We start from the raw sequence: 19,013 nt of genomic DNA, 5'->3' as shown, positions 1-19,013 counted from the left end.
AAACAAAAGGCAAAGTCTATCTCCTTAAAAGGTGAGAGGACATCTCAAGTTATTCTGTTTAATTGCTTAAGGACAATCACTTCCTTGCTTATAATATTAGCATCTTTCTGGTTACCAAAAAGGAAAAAAGGATAACACACATCTAATGATGCTCTACCATGTGGCAAACATACAGACATATAAAATATATTAATAGCACACAGGAATATATTATAATCAAAATTAAAAACACTGTATATGAAAGATAATCATATAGGCTTAAGAATAGAGTAGAACTTCAGTGAAGCAATGAACACTTGGTTTGGGTAAAAGAAAATAAACAATATGGATTTCAACATTTAAAATAAAATGTTTTCAGATAAGATAATATTTGCAAAGATGCAGCAATGACATTTAGTTCAGGCCTTCTACAAATAAAGTTTGCATATGTTAAATGATGAGGGGAAGGCAATGAATATTGAACATTAATCATAAAGAAAACACAAACTAAAAATTTCAAGTCTTACAATTATACCCAAAAAAGACATATGTGTATGAACTGACTAAATCATTGACCCTTGCCCAGAAAGCCAAACGCCTAAATAAAACCCCACCCAGCCAGTTCATTCTTAAGAGATCATTGTTTAGTTAGCTATGTGAGGAGAGGACATTGCCTATATAGCTCACAATACAAGTCACTTGAATAACTCTAAAATTGGAGTCTGAAGAGACATGAATAATTGGATAATACTGTTCATCCCTGGAAAAGGAAGTTTCTCACAAAGGTATTTTAATGAACTGAATTCTTTTGCAAAGTTCTAGCTACAAAACTCCATCGTTAAACGTGTTCCAATTGATGTGCTGTAGAAACCAAAGAATGTGGTATATTGGATTCATAAAAAAATATCTTCCCCAGATTCAAAACCATGGTATGGTCAAATGAGGTTAGATGAATAAATATATGAAAAAAATCAAGAAAGGAGGATTTATAAAATATTTTCTGTTTTCCCTAGAATTGTCTTATATTTAGTCATTGATTAAAATACTGTAAACACGCTTTAATCTGTTTATAACTGTCAAATTAATTAAAAGTGAATTCTGTTTACCAGTTAGCATAACTGAGAAGTAAAATGCTTCAAAATATTAGCTAAGATACTACAGTTCAATGAGTGGGAGAGGGAGGATGAAATTACTGAAGCAGTTATCTTTCCTTTGAAATTACAGCCTATAAATCAACATTCCCAACTCCAAAGATCCATATTCCATGACCTATTAGTTTTGCTTTCCATAGACTTGGAAAAAATATACTATTTCTGTCCTGGAAATATCAAAAATACCTATTTTTTTTCTGGGCTCCATATCAGGAGAATTACTTAACATGTAAAAAATGAGAGAAATCATCATTTTCTCCAAAGCACAGAGGGATCTGAATTTACAAAGCAAACATTCTCTGAAAAGACCTAATATTAAAGTAATATTTTAATAGTCATTTATAATTATTATCCTGATTTATTAAACTATAAAAATGGACTCATCAAAACTGTAAAAACAGTTCACAAAATCATTCACCACACTTTTTCAACATGGCTTACATGGCTTTAGAAGAATCTATTTAAAAGTTAGAATTTACAATGGCAAAATAATGTTAAAAAATATATTCAAGGAACAAATATAAATAAAATTGTTCTTAACTGCACATATAAGTTCTGAATAATTGCAAATAAAATAAACATGGGAACTTTTACAATACTATCTTAATCATGCCTTTTCCTATTTCTAATGAAAATTCCTATTTTTCAACTTGTGGAAACCATTCAGGTTTTCATTTGTTTCCATTATAATAGACCCAGATGTGTCTGTGTGGGTTGTTAAAAGAGGTTAGGCACTCTTCCTTTTGCTTCTATTAAAGCTTGCAAATTGTGGGCGGGGGGTGGGGTGGGGAACAGTACTATTTCAGAACTCAGAATTCTGAACAAGAGGAATGATATTGAATGCAACCACCTCATACTCATGAACCACAGCCAATTGCCATGATTTAATCTTGCTGATCATGTAAGCTAATAGGTTCTAGGACTCAAGATATAAAAAGAAAAAAAGTGTCAAACTTGTTCAAATTGTCTCTGTATTCATCATTTGCTTTTGAACAAGAAGTTAGGTTTTATTTTTAATATCTTTAATAATCCTTAATTCATCTTTGATAATCTTGTTTTATCCTTTGTTCTATTTTGGGTTCAAATGGGAAAGTGTTTCTTTTTTTGATAGAAAAAAATGTTTGAAGCATCCCTTCAGTCTCATATTTTGCTCAAAAAGCATTTAAAATCAGTCTAACAATAATCTCTCTCCTAAATTTGATCAAATTTCCAAAGCCATATTTGAAAATATAGTTAACTCATTCTCCTTCCAAAAAAAAAAAAAAAAAGAAAGTCTGAATGTCAAATACCCATTTTGTAAGTATCAGAGATGAATACATTTTGTGTAAGGAGTATGTCTTTTTCACCATTTGAAAAATGCTTTGAATGGTCTCATATGTAGAAGGTAAATACTGACAAGATATGCCATGAAGCAGTAGCTCTGGATAGAATGAATTATAAATACTTATTGCTTTCTCTTATTTTTAAAAAAATTTGAATTCTTATTACAAAGAATCTTATATTTCTAAAGTGAATGTAACTCTGACATTGACTATCTTTATTTTACAATTTTTACTGCTAAGTTCAAGTGATGATTAGCTGAAATTTAAAAAAATTAAACAAGAAATATCCACAAATTTTAAAAGCAATCAAACTTCTATTAGAAAACTTGAAAAAAGTTACTCCTATCTTTTCAAATTGGTGTTTCCAAATGTTCATTCCAATGAATATTTTAAGATCATGTTCTATACTTTTCTGAAAATTATATAGTCAATTTATAACTATACAATCATATATAAGCAATATATACTAAAAATATTTCATAAACATATTCTGAACTGATTTGGTTCCTATTCACCTGAAGTTCTCAGTGCCACAGGAAAACATCAGTGAAGACAACCAATCAGTATAAACAGCACTGGACTAAGAAGTAAAATATATTAGAAAAGAATAAACCAGTAAGTTATAAAGCAGTAGTAAAAACAATAATTAACTGATATAGGAACACCTCAGGGAACTTTCTCCATTCCTGCTTTACAAATAGGAAAAACAGAGAGACCTAAACAATCATGTTGTTTAACATCTACTGAGTTCTTACAGAGGGATCTACAGAAAAATGTAAGAAGCTACAGGCTAAAAATCTTGACCTGAGCAGTAGGAGCTACACTGAAAATTCTAATAAGGGCAGAACAAGGGAACACCTGGACAGTTATTTAATTAAGGATCTCAGCATGAGTCATAAAAGGGATATCAGAATGAGAAACTATTCCAAGATTTAATTGTAAAGGTTGACTGTCAAGAATGCCAAAGACATTCCAACTCATCTATATCTGGACTTTTTTATTTTGCAACATGTATACTTGAATATGGAATATTGAATAGGACAAAAACCAACAAAAAAGTTGGCTAAGACCTCCTACTGAAAATAACTGGACAAAATGCCAATTAGATAAAGGGACTGCTTCAGATACCAAATTAGTACTTTAAGTGCAGTAACTACCTGGTACACTAAGTATGATTAACAAAATGAAGCAAGGATCGAAGGTAAAATCATTGTTATTCGTCAATGAGGTAGAATATTGCAGTAAACTATGACTTCATGCTACTGATATTTTTAAAAAAATACAGGAGAGCATGATATTAACCTCAAGAAAAGTAATAATATAATTCAGAATACTCTGGCCCAGCTAGTTTGAATCATAGATCCCAGAAGTTTCTCCAATAACCAAGGGAAACAAGAGTCTATAGTAGGATAGGGATAACTCTGTGATCAGTATTTCTGAGGATTAATCACTAGACAGCCAATTCCTTATTTCAGGGCTTTCTAGAAGTCACACACCTATATTCCTATTTGGAAATGGAGAGAAATGGAGACCGTTTTCCTTGCCTATCTCAAATAGCTGTTTGTTGAGTTAACCATCAAGTATCTAAAAGAATGACAGAAATCAGACCATTGTAATTATGGTCTATATATTTTTACATTGCCATAAGAAAAAGGGATTTTCTACATTGTGTTGTAATTATTCAGGAACAAGTTTTTCTTCCTTTTTAGACTGTAAGCTCCTTGAAGACAAACTATCACTCATTAATCTCTCTTTTCCCTTTAGCATCTAGAAGGAATACAGTTAATATTTGTTAAGGAACAAATTATTAACAGCCTTTTTCCACATTTTTCTCATAATTGATCCAATTTGTCCTAACAAGTAAATTAAAAGTAAGCTTCTCTCTACAGTACTATTACATGGTAAAATACAAAACAGAAAGTGGTCAGTGGCAGTAAAAATACCATCTATATGCTACCTGGGAAACCATTAGGTTCCCACTAGGTAGTGTTAGACAAATGGCAAAAAGAAAACGGATAAGGGTTATTTTGCTTACATATCACATCAGAGAAGAATGATTAGGCCACCACCTAGTCCATATTTCTTACATTCACTTACAGAATTGTGTACAACATCCTCGAAAACAGTCCTATTGGTGCTGTTTACAAGACAGGGGTACATCTGCAGAGTTTTAAATTCCATTTTCAAGGAGGAAAGTATCTAAGTATAATCAGACGAGAGTAATAAAATACACTGACCTGGATCTGTTGCTGCAGGAGATTAATTTTGTGCTGCTGTTGCAGAAGTTGCTGCTGTTGTCTCGCAATCTATCAGAAATAAAGTTTCATTAAGTTAAAATGAAATGCTTACACCTCTGCCATTACCTCGGGTATTTCTCCTGGCATTACAACAATGTTTTACTGCACCTCTATGTGAAAGAGTTCCCATAGAAAGAAAGAGGCCAAATCAGAAAGATGGATGAAAGGAAAATTTTTTAAACAAGTGCCATCTCTCCGCTTTATCTGTAGGAAAACTACCCCTTTAATTACATTTGTGAGCTAGTCACCTATATCTGCACTGGTCAGCTGGTAATCATGGGATTTTAGAAATCGAATCCTTGTAGAATAGAGATAGAAAATCTCTGGCTACATTTTTCTAAATGGCTTAATTTGGATGTAAAAAGTAAAATCTGTAAGCAAAGACACGAAAAATCTTTCTGTTACTTTAATATGGTCTATGTTGGCAAAACCTTTCCCGATACAAAGATTTTTCAGAACTGATACATTTACAAATATTTTTAAAGGAGTGTCAAAGAACACAGCAAAATGGAAAAAATCTTGAGCTTTTTTTGTTGATGCTGTCTGTGATGTATAAAATATTTTTAAAAACAAATTAAGCTGTAATTTAACATTTATCCATTTATCCTTTTGAGGACAATGTGTTTATTTTACAGGATTCATATACAAATTTTATATTTCCTTGTTTCATCCAACAATCAGATTGAACATCTGAACACATTACCTGGTCTATAAAAAGAAATGTTAACCATTTAATGCAAGCCCTACTGATGACTGTCTCTGGCCCTCAGGAGGTCAAACAGCTTCCTAAAGATAATGGTGTTTACTATGAAGTATGAGTCAGGCATCAAGCCGCTATTCACTCAAAAGCTGAGCTGCTACAGCTTGAAGTCCAGAGAGTGATCCTTAGTGAGAACACACTCACTGCCAACCTAGGAAGCCAGAGAGAAAAGCAGCCAGAGGGCACTCAGAAGGACTTTGTTTAGTATTGCCTTTTTGTCAACAGTGTCTTTTCTTCCTATTTCTTCCTACTTCCAAAAGTCAGTATTCTAGAATGGGTTATGTTGGGAGTGAAAATGAGTGTAAATCAGTTCCAAGCTATATACTTCCCAAGCCTTTTTGATGTTCTAGCCTATGCAGGGGGTAGTGCCCAAATTATACCTCATTCAGCACAAGATGGCAACGTAGCAGTCTGTTTCTAAATGTTGCTGGTTCCTACTGAAAGCCATGATAAAGCAGCCCCTAATGTAGACTACAATGTGAGAAATGAGACTACTCCTTGCCAGAGCTTTATACTTAAAATGGAAATCGTATTTAATCAGGTTGGGATGGCCCACTCTGCTTGTGGATATTCAAATCAGAAATGTACAACTCACTCTGCAGCTCTAGGTATAGACGCTGGATCTTCTGAATATTTATTTCCTCTTAGTAAACCAGTGAAACGCCACTAGGCATCTAATATTGATGGTCCCTCCTAAATGATAAAGTGCTGCATAGAAATGCATCCAAAACACCACAGTGCAATTACTATCATCCACTCTAGACGTATGGGTTTGACACAGTGAAGTATGGTACATAAGCACCATGTGGCTCAAATTCTGAATTTTATTTGCCAATCGGTTGAGCTACATGCTCGCTTCATTGAGCATGACAACCTAGTTTTAAGTGTCATTTAATTTTCATTTTGAAATATAATTACAAAGTGTTCACTGTAAGATATCACTCGTCTGCAAATGTGTCAAGATTAATTTGTGCTAGCTTATTCACAAGTGTCAATAGTTAATTACTGTGTCATCTCTGGATGGCTAAATGACATTCTAACTTCTGATTTTTTACAGTGTTCCTTTATGTTATTTTCCATTAGGGGCTGAGTCCATATTCCTACATGTGGGCAAATATTCAAGCATATAAAATACCAGACATCACAACTCATTAAAATCAACAGAGCATATATTGCTCATATACTCCTATAAAATACATTTAACTGAAAAGATAATTCCAGTAATAATGTCAGATTCCTAAAAACTGCACATTAATTTGGATCTGTCTGATCTAAACCATCAGGGACTACTCTATAGGATCATTGTTAGATTAATGTACTCTTAAGAGACAAGAAAAAACATTTGGGAAAGTGATTTATTTTTTAAAGATATACATTTAAACTTTGCTATTTTTTTCTTCATTCTCACTTCTAAGTCAATCAAATCAAATACTTTTAGGAACCATGTACTAATTTGTATTCAATGACTTACCTATGCTATAGATAGTGACCACGTGATGTATCATCCAAACCAAGAAAACTTTCACAAGTAAAAGGAGGCAGGGTATTTTTACTCTAGAAAACAGGCACTATACCAGGGCTATCTGGGGAAATCTGAAATGTATGGTCACCTCTTTGGACTTTAAACCTGTAGAAAATCACTGGACCAATGAACTAAAAGATTCCCAAAGTTTTTCTGGAACAGAACCCCCTTTTTCTGGATAAGGAAAATAAGGCCCAGAGAAAAGTCACTTACTCATAGTGAAGCTACAGAGGGATTATATGTGATGTCTGTATGAATAAGCATCCCCAAGTCATTAGTCAAATCCAAACCTGAAACAATGTATCATTTTAGTTATGCCCAGTTGCTATGATGCCTTTTTTTGTATACATATTCCCTCAATATTCTTGAAGACCCTAGATTTCCAGAAGGCTTTTTTTTTCCATCTTTTCTTATTTTTTATTTTTATTTTTTAGGAAAGCTTACAACAAATGAGCCAATCAATGTGATTACTCTCTGAGCCTGGCGCATTCCACATCTCCAGTGCATCAGCACCTTTTGCAGGGCTCACCTGTTCTTGCTGCTGGCGAGCAAGGTCCATTTGCTGCCGTTGTTTCTCAATTTGTGAGGCTGCCAGTTTTTTCTGTTCATCATGCGCTGCCAGAAGCTGCTCCCGTAAACTGATCAGCTGGGTAATCATGGTGGAGAGCTGCCGTTCTTTTTCTGCCAGGCTCTCAGGTGTACCTAAAATGGAAGCAAGAAGAGATCTCACAAGCTTGAGAAATACCTGGACGAATAAGGGAAAGGAGGGCAGAATTAAGAAAGGGACTATCCTAAGACATTTAAAGATCTGGGTCAATGACTGGAGACCACTGAGGGTGCAGGAACACCAGAGAGCAATTATAGCAGTGGAATGAATGCTAGAGTTCCTCACTGTTCCTGCCAAGAAAAAAGTTTTGTCACTAGTAAAATTCTCATTCACTCTCCCCTCTTGCTCTAAAAAAAAAGCAGACTTAGCCCCATTCTCTCCTTTTTGCCCCCAATCTATCTGATCAAGCTAGGAAATCCATGGTATTTAACACAAAAGATCAGAAACTATAGATTATATTAATATTCTATAATCACCTCTAAGCTTAGTGACTAACAGTATCTAAGACATAGTACATGCTTAATAAAAGTTACTTGAGGAAGTTTCTGATCCTTGCTCTCACAAAATTTTCTATTGTATAAAGATCTGTCACTGAAGTTTAGAAGTTAGGAGTCAATCTCCTGGTCACAGAGAAAATTCTACAGAGAGAATTAAAACTGCCTCAGGTGAGAAAAGATTGAATGTAATTTTTTTTTTTTCCTGAGAAAGGATCAAGCTAAAATTCCCAAGTTCATCTGTAAAGGCAACAGTGTTGCTTGGGGGGCTCTATCACCCCTTTGTCATTTATCATTTTTCAAAGAGAAAAAAACACATTCAAGGTTGAAAAGGTTATGCATAAGGATATGCTGTTTAATGAATATGATGTCGCTGAACACTTATGGTATGCACTAATGGTGCTGAACAGTCTTTTTATGGGCAAATTGCACAGCTCTCCTAAGTAAAGGGTACAGAATCCTTTTGTGAATCTAAATTAGAGCATTTTACCGCAGCATAAGATAAGAATTTCAACCCACTGTATCTGAGCCACACAGATTTCATTATGAAGAAATGATCTGTGATTTGAAAGCTTTTCAGAAAAATGCCACCAGCTGTCAAAGGGGACAAAGATTGCCAATTTTTGTGTGTGCAGAAGGAGAGACTTCCAACCTCCTTATGAAACTCCCTCATTCCTACTAAGAAAGCACCATTACGATCTGAGAAAATATTTTAATTATGAGTGGCCTTATTTTTAAAGTAGCCCAAAGGAGAAAGAGAAACTTCAGAGGATGCAGGCTAGCACTTGTTAGTATATGACTTCTGAAAGGTAGAACTGATGTCAACAGAGAAGCTCCCACATTTAGGACTATCTTGGGATTCTTAATATCAACTCAGGTCCAAAAAAAAAAAAAAAGAGCTGTCAGTATCTCTTATATCCTCAGATTTACTGAGCTGAACGATGGCCTAAAATCAAAATTAAAGGAAAAATAAAGTTGTTAGAAAGTGTATTCCACTGATAAGGAAACAAATACTGTATCAAGGCTAGTGGCCAGCTACTCTTTCTAGATCCTGGATTTTATTAAAGAAAATGGGTTTTTACTTCAGCCATGGGAATTTCATCTTGGTAAAAGGAAGAATTTATTGATCTAGAACTTCCAAAATACAAAAGTAGATTCCCAAAAAGAATCATAAGATCCATAAGATCTCTTGAAAAGGACAAAAAGTTCTACTAATGTATTCATTAATATATACAGGAATGAGAAAATACAACATAAGAATGAGATTTTTTTAATTTACATATTGAATAAATTTTTAATTCAATAAATATTTTCTGAATTGCAACTATGTGTTAGGTACTATATCAAGAACTAAGGACAGCATGGCAAGTAAAAGCAGACACAGTCCTTATTCTTAGGCATTTTGTAGTTGAAAATTTGAAGAGACAGGCCGGGCATGGTGGCTCATGTCTGTCATCCTAGCACTTTGGGAGGCCGAGGTGGGTGGATCGCCTGAGGTCAGGAGTTCAACACTAGCCTGACCAATATGGTGAAACCCCATCTCTACTAAAAATACAAAAGTTAGCTGGGCATAGTGGCAGGTACCTGTAGTCCCAGCTACTTGGGAGACTGAGGCAAGAGAATCGCTTGAACCAGGGAAGCAGAGGTTGCAGTAAGCCAAGGCCACGCCACTGCACTCCAGTCTGGGTGACAGAGCGAGACTCCATCTCAAAAAAAAAAAAAAAAAAAAAAATTGAAGGGACACCTTAGTCATGTAATCAAACATGTAAATGTAAACTACAACTACATAGGAATTACAAATAAGACAAATGTTCTGTGGGAGTTTAACCAAATTTGGGTGCCCAAGTTCAGGGAAAGTAATCTGAAAAAGCAACAAATTAACAGAAGGATAAATAGGAGTTAATTAGACAAAGAGTTGGAGCATGGTTTGAAGGAGCTTTCCAGAAAACATTAAATTGCAATGACAAAGAAACTACAACTGAAGAAAGGGCTGCAAGAGGGTGGTTGGTGGTCAAGGAGCTTATCCAAAGGAGAAAACACTATAGGCAAAGGCCGTGTGTGTGTGTGTGTGTGTGTGTGTGTATACATATATATTGGGGGTGAGGAGCAGTTTGGTGTGTTCCAGAAATTGAAAGTAGTGAAACTTGAGCAAGGAAAATAAACAGGAATAGAGCATTAGATTAGGCTGGAGAGCTAGTAAGAGGGCAAACCATTAGCACCTTATGGACCATGTGTGATGATCTACATATTTATTCTAAGAATGATTCCTAATCACTAAAGTATTTTAAGAAATGAGTGATATGGTCATTTTGGTTGCAGTGTGGTGAATAGATTGGAAAGATATGAGATAAATGGGATGTATACACATTTTATTATCTATATATTGTGCAATATTCTAACATACATGTAATTTTACTGTAATACCTGTCTATATGCTATAACTTGAGAGGTTTATTGGATATAGTGATAGTTACTGTACTATAATTTTTTGTTAATAAAGAAGAGCTTACACAGGAAATCTTGGGCAAGGACCAATACAAGAGTTGGATCTAGTATTTAGATTCCCCAATAAAAACGGGAAAAATTTCTCTGCCTCCATCTTAAACAATCTTTCAACCATCTTCAACTTATTCCCCTTTCTCCTCCGCATAGGCACAGAGAGGCTAAAGATAAAATGTAAATGACTTCTTAGCCTCTTCTGTTCACAGTGAAACCAAAAGATTTATAAATGCATTGGTGCTTCCAGGGTTAATAGATACATATAAGTATACCTGAATTTATGGAATAACACCATTTAGCTGAATCCAATTGTAAACAGTCAGCAGCATCTAAATTTTTTCTTTGGACTTAAAAGATATACCTTTAAGAAGAAAATGCAGAAAGCAGTATTTTTAAAATGAGAATTTAAACACGCATATAAGGCTGTCACTATTTTTTCCTTAAACTTGAGGAGTACATACAGTCAACTCCTACTATCTATAGGTTGCACATCCGCTGATTCAACCAACCACAGACTCAGCCAACCTCAAGTTGAAAATATTTTTATTTATTTTTTTATTTTATTTTATTTTTTTTTCTGAGACGGAGTCTCGCTCTGTCGCCCAGGCTGGAGTGCAGTGGCCGGATCTCAGCTCACTGCAAGCTCTGCCTCCCGGGTTTACGCCATTCTCCTGCCTCAGCCTCCCGAGTAGCTGGGACTACAGGCGCCCGCCACCTCGCCCGGCTAGTTTTTTGTATTTTTTTAGTAGAGACGGGGTTTCACCATGTTAGCCAGGATGGTCTCGATCTCCTGACCTCGTGATCCGCCCGTCTCGGCCTCCCAAAGTGCTAGGATTACAGGCTTGAGCCACCGCGCCCGGCCGAAAATATTTTTAAAAACAGTAACAACACAATAAAAAATAATACAAATAAGACAATATAATATAACAACTATTCACACAGTATTTACATTGTATTATGTGTTATAAGTAATCTAGAGATGATATGAAGTATGTGAAAGAATATGCATGGGTTATGTGCCAATACCAGGCCAACTTACATAAGGAACTTGAACATCCTCAGATTTTTTAATGTATATATTTTGAATAGTGGCACTAAAAATGAAGTTGGAGTGAAACATAGTAGTGTAACAAATCTGAAATTCCCCCTGTATTGGTGATCATACATATAGCCAAGTAGCCCTTGAGGCTCAAATTAGGGAAAAAACAATTTACACCATACAATAGCTTATATTCAAAATGTGCAGATTAATGTGTGTGTGTGCGTGGAGGTGGGAGGGGGATGCATTTATCTGTTCTGTACCCACTGTATTGTTTTTGGCTATAATGGTTTAAAGCCAAGCATTTAAGACCTATGATGCTGGATTTTTCTGTTTTAATTAACAGCATGTGTTTATGCCACTGTAATAAAGATAACATCAAGTCTAAATGACATTGACCATCCAACCTGTGAATACAAGTTGTTTTATCTTAAAAAAATTAAACATGAAACTTTGCCATGGCAAAGGAACTACAATTGTCAGAGTTGCTGAAAGAACAGATAATTATGGGACATAAAGGGGCAACCAAAATATAGTCAAGTTTTGTTAAAGATGGCAAAAGACCTTAGAATGTTCTTATGCATTAACTCTATATAGAAAATAGTATATTGGCCAGGTGCAGAGACTCATGCCTGTAATCCCAACACTTGGAGAGGCTGAGGTGGGGGGATCGCTTGAAGCCCAGAGTTTGAGACCTACTTGGGCAACATAGTAAGAACCTGTCTCTTCAAAATTTTTTTGTAAAAATAAGCTGAGCATAGTAGCACACACCTGTAGTCCCAGCTACACAGGAGACTGAGGCAGGAGGATTACTCGAGCCCAGGAGTTCAAGACTGCCATGAGCCATGATTGTGCCACTGCACTCCAGCCTGGGTGGAAGAGACTATCTCTCAAAAAGAAAGAAGAGAAAAATCAAGTCCTAAATCATGTTTGGAGGTTTGATAAAATCAACTTGGAAAAAAAGTAAACCAACTTCTGATGATCTGCCCAGGCCAGCAGAGGTCATCAGGAGCTACCTAACATCATCTGTTTCATGTCCTTTAAGCTATCTTAAAATGATTCTCTAAAAAGCACTGTCAGAAAATAGTCTTCTGCCTCCCACATAAAAACAGAGGTAGTTTCATAAACCACAAAAAGGGAGCCAGCAAAAGCACTTCTGTACACAGCTTCTCTACAAGTCAGCATGCCTGCTTTTATCCAATATCACACACAGTGTGCGCCTGACACTCTCTACTATAAACCGTATCTATTCTCCAACTCCAAAGATAGTGCAGCAGGGTTTTCTTTTTCTTCTTCTTTTCTTTCTTTCTTTTTTTTTCTTTTTCGTTCCATAGGGTCGTCTTTATCCCCAAACCACATCTGTCTTGAGTTTCTCTCAGATTAGTCAGGTGGATCAGTGCTCCCCAGGGCCTGCTCCAGCTGAAGTATTTTAATTTGACTAAACACCTGATTTATTTTATCTCTCCGATGAGAAAGGCAGTTTGTCTTAATAGAGCCTGTCAGCCCACAGCCCCATTCACAGCAATTTACAGGCAGCCAGGGACGCTGGAAGAGAAGAGTGCTGTGATTCTGTATTTTATCCTCCTCCAGAAAGCACCTAAAAGCAGCTATTCACTGCTACTGCATGTGGCATTTTAGAACTGAATTAGCTTTTTATTCAAGTAACTACACTTGTTGTGAATAGCTTATCTGTAAAATTGCTACATTCACTACTGATTTTATTAACCTTTGGCTCTATCACAAAATGGTCTTCAGTTAGGAAAGACCTTTAAAATTGACACATTTTTTTTTTCTTAGGGGCCTTTATTCCAGTGACTTCAGATTTACTGAATTTGATCCATTGAATTCTTTACCAGTTGTACTTAAAATTTTGAGTCTCAATAGGAAGTCAATAGTGCGTAAATAAGGAAACACTTTTCAAAATATAAATATAACGGCAATTTCCCCCATCAAAAGTTTTCAAATACCATCTTTCATTATAACAGTTTCAAAATCAGCCTTCTAGCCTTTTTTGGTCACAATCTGAGGAACTTGAAAAAAATAAGTGAAATTACTATGTTTTTTTTAACTTTACAAACTACTACTACCTGTCCCCAGGCTCAAAGCCACAGAGAAGATTCAAAACCTCAAAACGATGAGAATTTAGGTAAAATAAGATAAATAAGACAATTCTCTTATTGATCTATCATGAAAAATAGAAATAAAAAATTAAGTTTAAAATTTATTTAAAAGCCTTTTTTTTACATCAGTTCACAAAAGTTAGCACCACAGTCTGCTAATTTTGCCCTTATGAAATATATGTAATCAAAATCAGTGGTGCTAGAAATAAGACTGGTCATTGGGAAGTCACTGAATACCAGATCCGGATAAGGCAGGCAAGTTGCAGAGCACTTTACTAAATGGAGATTTACCTCACCTCTTCCATAGTATTCCCATACGTAGAACTTTTACAATATAAAAATCTTACACAGGTCATTCATTAAATAGGTATCCTCTGAAAGGGAGTCACTGCTATGTGATAACAACTAACTTTTTCTAATGAGAAAATCTAGAAACAACACAGCAATGGAGAAAGAGAAAAAGAGTTGAGAGGAAAAGAGAGAAAATGAGTACAAGAACAGCTAAATTAAATTTTGTGCATTTCTCCACATCCTTTTTATCTCTAATAAAATGGGCTAGGCATGGTGGCTCACATTTGCAATCCTAGCAATTTGGGAGGGTAAGGTGGCAGAATCTCTTGAGGCCAGGAGGTTGACGCTGCAGTGAGCTATGATTGCATCACTGCACTACAGTCTGGGCAACAGGGTGAGATCCTGGTTTTCTTTAAAAAAAAAAAAGAAAGAAAGAAATGAAGGGCAATGGTGTTAAAATACCAAGCCAAATAAAATTAATAGTCAACAAATGGCATTCTCTAGAAACATGTCCTGGGGAATTTAAAATAAGACTTAAACCTAGTCATTCTCCTGTATTAGATCAATGCACACATTAATAAACTTAATTGGACTTAACAATGAAATTACAAGAAACCTGGGTAACTAACAAATGTCTGTGTTTAGAGTAGTGGGTAGGGGTGGCACTGACACTGGAGTGGAGTTCTGATGAACAGACACTTTTTCACATCAATCCTAGAAAGATTAAAGCACTTAACAGTAATTCCAAAGCAACATCAATCAAGGAACTCAGTCAACAATCCAGAAAGATTATAAATTAAGTTGAAAACAAAAGCTCTTAAGAATCAATTCCCCGGTCAGTTCTAATTTTTTTAATGGATATCGTTTTAGAAGAAAGCCAAAATACAATGCTAGTCATAAAAGAAAGCTGCATTGCTCTTTTCTGCCCACAAATAACCTGGGAAAACTGCTGCATCTTTACACTGCAGCCTCCTCACACATCTGATGGGCTGTGATGTCTCCACTTACAAGCTCAGTCCATCATTTAGCATTGGCCTTCTTGGATACAGCCTTCTTTTAAATGTCACAAAACATAGCAGCAAAAAGTGAACAAAAAATAAACAGGGTAAGCTGAAGAGACTAACAATCTATCAGAAGGTCCCCTGATAAAAGTTACTTTGTGGTGACTGCCTTAGAAAGGAACCCCTGTCCCAGCATACCAGCAGCTAATTTGAGTTCTGAATCCAATAGCAGTTTTAAAAGCTTTCCACACTAAAGGGCCCCAGTGCATCATAAAGATAAAGGATTTCAGTACAAAACCACCACAAAGACCTCTATTATCTTATCAGTCTTTGGTTACAACAGCTGAACCAATATGACTAAATTCTGAATGAGTTTTTTCAAAACAGCAGAATACTGGAATTTCTTTGTTTTCTCATCAGTCAGCTATTGTCATTGCTCCCATATGCTACTGTCCATTGCTCAGTAAATAAAAAGTTTAATAAATGCAGCAATTGTGCTCTTAGGAATCACTTAGGGACCACTTCACAGGAAGCGTGCCTCATGAGTTGAGGTATAGGCTGTTTGTTACTGTTGTTGTTTTCTTTTTCACTGATTGTATGAGAATTTCCTCCTTGATATTCACATTTAAAATGTCATTAGAATCTACAGTGTACAAACAAGGCAAAAATACTCAGGTATTTCCTAAATTAAGATCAAACTCTCCTATACCAGGCATACTCAAGTCTCCTACTTCCCCTCTTCCTGGCTGCAAAAGGAAGTCTATTCCTGGATCAACTGAGGTCTATTCATGTCGCAAATCCTAACAGAGCAAGAACAATCTATGGAATCCTGCCATCTAGGCTCCCAACCTCACAGCTGGGCTTTTTGCACATTGTGTTTTATAAGCCCATCCTTTTTGGATCTGGAAATGAAGGTATTCTGAAACATCTCTCCTTCAATATAAGACAGACTGTTTTTACATTACTGTTCTCTGTGGGTGACCTCCAGTCACCGGCTACATCTCCATAACCTACACATAAAACTAGTAACTTCTGGCCTTTCAGAAACACGAAATTCTTTTGTCCTCTAAAGGGGAAAAACAATAAAATCATTTGTGTCAATATCACCACCAACTATTGCAGGATTGGCTCTTTCTCTAGAAGCTCCATGAGAAAGGAGAGGAAGGGAAGGAGTAAGACAAAAAGACTTTATTAACAAGGCATTTTCTTTAAAATTCTTGTTGTTATCTTAATCCTCATCCTAAAGGTTGCATTGTTATTTTCATTTTACAGATGAAAAACTAAGCTATTGAGAGATAAAATAAGTTGACCAAATCATAGAGAATTTAAGTGAATTTGAATTCACATCTTCTAATTTTTAATCCAAGCAAGTCTGGAGTCTAAGGGAGAGGTATCTTCCCTCATCTCACACTTAGAATACATAGTTAGGGAATTTCTAAAAGTTAGGAGCCATATTCTGAGGTACCAAGAATCCTAATGCTATGTACAGCTAAGAGAATATACAACTAAAAGGAATGAAGAAATATACAACTTCTCAGTTAAGGCTTTGTTTACAAAATAAGGCAAGAAGCTTGGCTAGCAATCAGATAACCAAAGACGTAAGTAAATTGAACTTTGACATCTTATGGATGTGAAAACAGATCTTGACATTAAGTGACATGCCTGAATTACTCTGGAAATTAGCAGCAAGCCTGGCAGACCAGATTCTCTGTATGTTTATCCCCCAACCCTTCTCTTCCCAAATAGCATATGGCTTCCTGGTTTCAGGCCCAAATACAGTGATTATGCAGACTCCAACATTCTCTGGCATTCTCTGGCATTCTCTGGCATTCTCCAGCATTCCAGATACAATATTTACAACACCCATGAAAGTATGAGAAATACACTCAAATATTTGCATGAGTCCAGTGTGCTGCTACCCCGTGTGCAGTGTGTCTGTAGGCTGAGGCTGCCAGGTTCTAGCCAAGAGAAAGGTATGTGGAGAAGTCTAGGAAGTGAGTCTAGTATGATTTGAGAAACCTCCCAAATACAACTAAGGCTTGGGACAGTTACCCATACAAACACACCACATACTGTGCCCATTTCTAGGGTGTATTTACAATTTGCCTAGAGGAAATCAAGGGAATCTCTGTCCTAGCCCACCATGCCCCTTCATACAATAATAATAGCTTAAACTTATACTGCAATTGCTTTGCACTGGGAAAAGCTTTATATATTAAGTCATCTATTCTTCACAACAGTCCTATGAAGTAGGTCATACTGTTACCTCCACTTTAAAGACAAAGAAACTGAAGCATGCAAAGGTAAATCAGCTTGCCCAAATCCTTAGCTAATAAATAATATATCTGAGATTCAAAATCAGCAATCTGGCCACAGATTCTGTCCTCTTTACCACTAGAATAAATGGAGAATGGAATTCCTGAATGTCCTACCTTCTCAAAAGTACGTTACCCAACAGATAAAGCATCTGAGATTTTCCTTATAATCTATTTTTAAGGATGTTTTGTTTTGTTGGAATATAACATTTCCTAAATACAATGTTTTCTAAAGTGAAAGCACTTATCTAGGGAAGTATCTATGAAACTCTATTTTCTTTAAAGTAGCCCAGCAACTAGTACAATGTCCTGTGACCTTTCAGTACAAGTTACAAATATCTAACACTGCTTGTAGTCATCTAATTTACTCTCCTCTTCCATACTCACTGTCATACTATTTTTCTTTTTTTTTCCCAGTCTGATCTTGTTTCCTCCAAGTTCACTGGTGCTCAGACTTCTACCTTGTTTCCTAATTTTCATTCCACTGGACCTCTGGACCTGGACTCTCAAATGGTAGAAATTTGGCTTTCCCCAACAGACTGATTTACTGATTTGACAGGTCCTCTGGCTTTTTTTTTTTTTAGTTTGTTTGTTTTTTTTTTTTTTTTTTTTTTGAGATGGAGTCTCACTCTGTTGCCCAGGCTGGAGCTCAATGGTGTGATCTTGGCTCACTGCAGCCTCCACCTCCTGGTTCAAGAGATTCTCCTGCATCAGCCTTCTGAGTAGCTGGGATTACAGGTGCCTGCCACCACACCTGGCTAATTTTTTTTTTTTTTTTTTGTATTTTTAGTAGAGATGCGGTTTCACCATGTTGGCCAGGCTGGTCTCGAACTCCTGGCCTCAGGTGATCTGCCCACCTTGGCTTCCCAAAATGCCAGTCAATTCAAGATTTTTAAAGATATAAAATCACTTCATGCAATAATTGTAGATTACAAATTGAGTTTAAGAAGAAGCTTATAAAACTCACTTTCTAGTGTAACTTTAAAATGCTCATGGTTTTAGAACTTTCAGATCAATAAAAATAAGGGTTTTTAAATTTTTTATCTTGAAAGCAAAAACTGGATATGTAATCCTGAGACAAGAAGGAAAAAAATACATTAAAATATGAGCCTCATAAAGAATAAAATACTACAATTGGTAGTACTTAAAAACAACCTCAGCAGCGGTGGACATTGCCTTTTGAAGAGGCAAACATCTGAAAAGGTGATGAGATCATCGCAAAACTTGAATTTAAAGGTAATACTTAAAAAGATCACTGCTTGTAAAAAAAAAATTATTATAGCATCAATGGTCCTAGAAGAATTGTAGAGGCAGCAAACACAGATCTCAGGGATATTTTCCCTACTGGACTCTCGTGGCTCCCTACCCAAGTTCAAAGCCTTTGCTTTGAATTAGGTAAGAATTTACTCTAGTACTACTCATAATTCTGTAGAGAAAACTCGTGGAGAGGAAGAACAAACGATAGGCCACAATGTATACTTCCTACATCTCAGCTCCTTAAGAGGAGGATCTGTGTCACATGCATCTCTATAACAAGGCACAAACATGACTACAGTGCCTACTACTGATTTTATGCTCAGTAAATTTGAAATGAACTAAAACCACCTCTAAATAAT

At 35.8% G+C, this 19,013-nt stretch overlaps 1 protein-coding gene across 31 annotated transcripts in view; it reads right to left on the bottom strand.

Moving 5' to 3' along the window:
• Window positions 1–19,013, bottom strand: part of SOX6 (SRY-box transcription factor 6) — a 692,888-nt gene that overhangs the window by 216,437 nt on the left and 457,438 nt on the right. For 28 of the 31 annotated variants that reach the window (XM_033206912.1, XM_033206899.1, XM_033206900.1 and 25 more), the window contains 2 exons: window positions 7,561–7,733; window positions 4,690–4,758 (listed from right to left, as the gene is read on the bottom strand). The exons of the other annotated variants lie outside the window; for them this stretch is intronic. In XM_033206912.1, coding sequence (XP_033062803.1) covers window positions 4,690–4,758; window positions 7,561–7,733 — 242 coding nt within the window. The remainder of the gene's footprint in view (window positions 1–4,689; window positions 4,759–7,560; window positions 7,734–19,013) is intronic. 31 annotated transcript variants of the gene reach the window in all.

The sequence above is a fragment of the Trachypithecus francoisi genome, unplaced genomic scaffold, assembly GCF_009764315.1.
Source record: "Trachypithecus francoisi isolate TF-2019V2 unplaced genomic scaffold, Tfra_2.0 Lachesis_group8, whole genome shotgun sequence".
Lineage (NCBI taxonomy): Eukaryota > Metazoa > Chordata > Mammalia > Primates > Cercopithecidae > Trachypithecus > Trachypithecus francoisi.
Note: the sequence above shows the minus strand (reverse complement) of the source record. Positions and strands in the feature narration are given on the sequence as shown.